At 31.7% G+C, this 5,407-nt stretch overlaps 2 protein-coding genes across 2 annotated transcripts in view; both read left to right on the plus strand.

The window, feature by feature from the left end:
• The window catches only part of LOC125844459 (putative disease resistance RPP13-like protein 1), a 10,686-nt gene extending 9,864 nt beyond the window's left edge, over positions 1–822 (plus strand). The window contains exon 3 of the mRNA XM_049523773.1: positions 729–822. Coding sequence (XP_049379730.1) covers positions 729–822 — 94 coding nt within the window. The remainder of the gene's footprint in view (positions 1–728) is intronic.
• Positions 823–969: 147 nt separating this feature from the next.
• On the plus strand, positions 970–2,608 carry LOC125844271 (homoserine dehydrogenase-like). The gene is made up of 3 exons (XM_049523552.1): positions 970–1,079; positions 1,847–1,916; positions 2,355–2,608. Exons 1-3 carry the CDS (start codon positions 1,015–1,017, stop codon positions 2,478–2,480), a joined length of 261 nt encoding a protein of 86 aa, XP_049379509.1. The 5' UTR covers positions 970–1,014; the 3' UTR covers positions 2,481–2,608.
• Positions 2,609–5,407: the final 2,799 nt, after the last annotated feature.

Genomic DNA, 5,407 nt, shown 5'->3' on the forward strand with positions numbered 1-5,407 from the left:
ACCAAACACGTATTTAAAAAGAATAATATCGTCCAAAAAAACAAAATGTATGAAATTTTGCCATGATTTTCAAAATTCAGAACACATATTCTTTCTACATTTTTATTAAAGAAAAAAGAGAAGGAATATGAAAAAGAAAAGAAAAAGAAAGAAAAAAGAAATGAAAAAAGAAATGGAATCAAGAATAAAGGCCTTCGAAAATTGAAAAATAGGCTCGGAACTCAGTCCAAACCAGTTAATAATAATGATTTACTCGTGTTTCAGTTACCAAGATGCTTATTTTATACTCCCTTCGTCCCTATTTAGTTGTCCACTTTAGAAATGACACACAGATTAAGACAACAATGATTAGCATAGTAAAATTACAATTTTATCCTTATAGTACAATTTACAATTCAAAATAAATTCACTCAAGATAACTAATCAATGCTGGGAAGTTCATAAGTTTATTTACTTTATTTATGACAACTTTATTTAAATAAGGGTATAATAGGAAAAAAATTATTGTCCTTTCTTGATTTGTCAAAATGGATAACTAAATAGGGACAACTAAAAGAGGAAATATAAACAACTAAATAGGAACGGAGGGAGTAGTAATAGTACTTTGCATTCTCATAAATCAGCCAAATACATTTCCTTCATTGGAACCCTCATCAGTCTCATCAATCAGCAAAACAGGGAAATCGACAGTTTCAAAATTCTCTGAAACCCATTTCGAGCTGCTTCAGTTCTGATGACATCACTCAACCCAAGTTTTCAATTCCTGCCTCACCTGATGAGAAGAAGCTTATATTGGTTTTGCCCCACCTTGCATCTCAATGATGTCGGAGTATATCGGTATTCACATACTTAAAGTGGGAAATTGCTTTTGTTTAACATATGATTGGCATCTGTTGATTCAAATATTTATTCTTTAGTTTTACATGTCTTCTGATTAGGTTACATGCCTCAATTCTATAGAATTTTCAAATCAAGTGTTTGCTAAGTTGGGGTATGTAATGAGTGAGGTTGAGGATGGAAAGCCATTCAGCCAAGTCGTTAATGCTGCTAAAAGCCTTGGCTACACTGAACCGAACCAGGTGATAAGATTAATGTTTGTAAAGCCACCATATGAGAATTGAAGATATGAGCCTGCTATACATGTAACCTGTATAGGGTTTGGTCTATATGCTGATCAATTGACTTTCCAAACATTGGGTAACTAAACATTACGGATGAGCTTGAGTGAGATATCATCAAGAAAATGGTACTTTGAGCCTAACCCAGTCCAAAAAGCATCATATAAGGATGGATACCTTTAACCAATTTGGTGAACTAACAGTAACCGTTTTCGATCCTTTTGGTGGTTGTTAATCTATGAGTTCATAGTTACCATAATCATATTATGACCCAATATTCTCTTTCTTCTATAATGCCAAATTGCCTGAAAGTATTATAGTATTTAGATACAGAAGGTATCACACTATCACTGTCCATTTTGCATCGAAATTGTCTTTGATAATCCTTTCCAAGAGATATTAAAGCTCCTTCCCCAAAAGATGCAAATCATTGCATCCTAGTGAATACGACATGGCGAATACTGAAATTGATTCACAATAGCAGTTGGAAAGGCAACATCAGGTCTAGCACCTATAAGATAGTGTAAATTGCTAACTAACCTTCTATATCTCTTGAGATTACTAAGAAGCACTAAGAGGGTCCACCTAAGTCCTAACCTAGTAGAGGTTTACCATTTAAATTCATAATAAGTTAAAAATCCATCATACATTTCTTCTAAGTACATAAAGATGTAATGTTTGTGGCAAGTAACTTCTGTGTACATGACATAAACATCTCTCATTTTCAGATATGAAGTTGGCATCCAAGAAGTTCCAAAAGATTCTGCATTGGGAAGATTAAGAGGAAGTGATGATGTGGTATGTATTGTTCACTTTCACCTCCCATTTTGCTGTTTCTTTCGTCCCTCTTCTTCTTGTTCCATTACTTTGTTTAATTTTCCGTTGGGAATTTTCTTTTAACTGCTATGGAGGTTCAACCATATCATACGCGTCGCCAATGTTTAAAGCCCTTTTGTGATGTCATTTAGTGTAGTGATCTATTACTTTATGCTGTGATTTCAAAGAATTGCTCATCTATTACCCATGCCTAAGGCGAACGCCTTACTTTGTCTTTACACTTTACGCATCATCTGGTGTCGCCCTGCAAAACGTTATGTAGTTAAGGTCTTCAATTCTACCTTAATCGTAAAATGTTTCCCTTGTACTTATGAGGTCATACAATCAGTAAGATTAATGACTTGCTTTTGTCGAAGAATGACTGTGATGATTGAACGTCTGCAATTCATTTGTCTGCAGGTGGAGATATACAATCGTTGCTACGAGAAACAACCTTTGGTTATCCAAGGTGCTGAAGCAGGAAATGATACCACAGCAGCTGGTGTCCTAGCTGATATCCTTGACATTCAAGATTTATTCCCTTGACTGAGTATTATACACTGAGATACAAACATTCGATCCTCAAAGGACGAAAAATCGACTCTTCTTGTCTCTCTGCTTCCAGATTGGAGATTGAAATCAGGCTAAGATAGCTCACACATTTTTTGAAAAATTTCTCGATACACGAGAGTGCCTCGTCAGTTTACAGTAGATTATTACTCAATTTCTCTTGTGCATAACCGTCTCAAATGGAACAGTTCAAACTGAGTCATTTGCTTCAGTGCTTGACTAGTTTTTAATGTAAAACTATGCAAGACAAATCTTACCAGCAATTGAGTCATTGGTTCTCCCACGGTTGGAGTTGTTTTTGAGGGAATGAAGCGGATTGAGGAATTATATATTAGTGATTGTAACTCTCTTGCCTTCTTTCCTTTTAGCATACTGCCCACTACCTTGAAGAGAATAACCATATCTCGTTGCCAGAAATTGAAATTGGATCCGCCAGTTGGTGAGATGAGTATGTTTCTGGAGGAATTGACATTGAAGGAATGTGATTGTATAGATGACAAGGGGGAATACTGGCCAAATATTGCTCAATTTCCATCATAGAGATCGATCGGGAATGCATATGATGATTAAAACGAATGGCTCTTCAACTGATGTAAGCTATTCTTTTCCCTTGGAAGCTTTTTATTTCCGTTTACTTCACTTTGCTTTTTTGTTAATTCTTTTCATTTTTAATCACTAGTTCTGGAAACATGCGTTGCACGTTTATCCCAAAATAACTAATTATTGTACAAATACAATATTCAAATGAGGATACCAAAATACCACATGTTAGGTTAATGTATACAAAACAACTAACCAATGTAAATTCTCAATATTAATAACCATAAAACAATAAAAAGGTATACAACAACAACAAACAAGAAACATAAACATTAAAAAAAAAAAAAAGAGACAAGAGAAGAGAGCATAGAGATTCTCTTTTTTTTTTTTTTCAATTTGTTTTTATTGTGTACAATATTGTGTCAAATGTCACTATTCATAGGATAAGATTGAAGAACACTTTTTTTATGAATATGACATTAATTCATTTGATCATGGATGAAAGGTGGTAGTAAAAATCATAATGAATATAATTAGTGCCAGTTGCATATATTTACATAATGAAGAGTTAGTGGTAATAAATCTATGTAATATACTTCACATTAATACAAATATTTATATACAAAAAAGAATATAATATAGATCTATATGATCTTTTTTCCTTTTTGTTAAGGGCAAACATAATCATTCATATTTCCAATTGGAAGATGATCAAAACAAAAAATTCATGAATTTAACTCCAACATGAAATTAATAAAAAGAATACATATTCAAGAAACTTTATGGTGGTTGATTCATGTACTAATATGATGATTTACTATTAAATATTTAATTTATTAAATAATTTATAACATTTAAATTTAATGTAGAAATAGAATCATAATCTAACTTTTGCCTAACATTCTGTCCACTTTTAGTAATATAATAAACATATATATGAGATACGATGATATAATATTATCATCTTAATCAATTGTTAATTTTGTTGTTTTTTGCGTGAATGCTTCATGAGAAGTTGGTATTATTGGGATTGTATTATATTTGGTATTATTGGGATTGTTGAAAGGCTAAAGGATTGTAATTTATTCAACTCCAAAATCTCGTAAGTTTTACATTTTTCTACTTTCTGGTAATCAAAATCCAAATTTTGCTATGCCTCTTTTTGACATAAACAAGATAAAGATTTAGACTTAACAATTTTATGATCCAATATGAATGCAATTACAGTTGCTACACGAAATTAGATCATTCACAATATTCTTCTCTCGAACTAATTTAAGAGGGTGATTTAACAAATAATTCATGAGGGCTATTTAAAAAACAATTCCACAAATGACCGAAGTCAACATATATATTTTGATTCCTACTTCACGCGAGTAATCAAATATTATTCGTTACCACTCACGTCTTAGCTATCAACTCACGTGATCAAATTCATAATTAGGTCTCTCATTCGTTACCAGATTTCCCTAGACCTCACTGACTCCGATTTCGTCCAAATTTGGATTAGGTTAGGAAATTCCAAGTTACTACCAAAAAGTTTTCTGACCCCAATTCTTTCCCCATTGGCTTTTTCCTAACGACGAAATCAGGCTGAGAGACATAAGAAAAGAAATTTAGTAACATAAAATAGAATTTACATGCTGAATTTCACCTGAAATTGGAGAAAGGAAACAAAACAAAAATTGTTTTTGAGATTTACCTTAAAGGAGTAGAAGATCATTGATTCGGTCTCGTAATTTGAGGAACACAAAACCTGATTGAAAGAAAAAACAAATATTGAAATGGAAAACATTATTACCTAATGAAATTATAATAATCTATATTTTATTACTTAATGTTACTCTTAAAATTCTGCACTTTTTTGTGTCAATGTATATTACCAAAATTAATGGTTATATGGTACATGAAAAGTTTGATATTACAAATAATATATATATTAATTAAATATTTTATAATTTTGTTTATTTAATTTAGAGGTAAAATGGTAATTCAACATTATACTTTGAAACTTCGCACTTCACGCGCGTTGCACATATAACCCATGTAGTAGATACACTATAAATCATACTAATTACTGTAGTATAAACATAAAGTTTTAAGTGATAAAAATACAAACTGAAATTGATGAGCAGATAGCTTAATAAAATTACTTCTTTGTTGAATGAGTGATTAGATATAGTGTAAACCTGCAAAATTGAACAACTCAATATTTCATAAAGATTTAAGCTATATAAAAGATCAGGTGGAAGGTGTACCCATCAATCAAGAATAAGAAACTTGATATTAACATATGACAATATAGTGGAAGTATCAACTCCAACAATCCTTTGTCACAATCTACATATAATTAATTAATATTG

The sequence above is a fragment of the Solanum stenotomum genome, chromosome 11 (assembly GCF_019186545.1).
Source record: "Solanum stenotomum isolate F172 chromosome 11, ASM1918654v1, whole genome shotgun sequence".
NCBI lineage: Eukaryota > Viridiplantae > Streptophyta > Magnoliopsida > Solanales > Solanaceae > Solanum > Solanum stenotomum.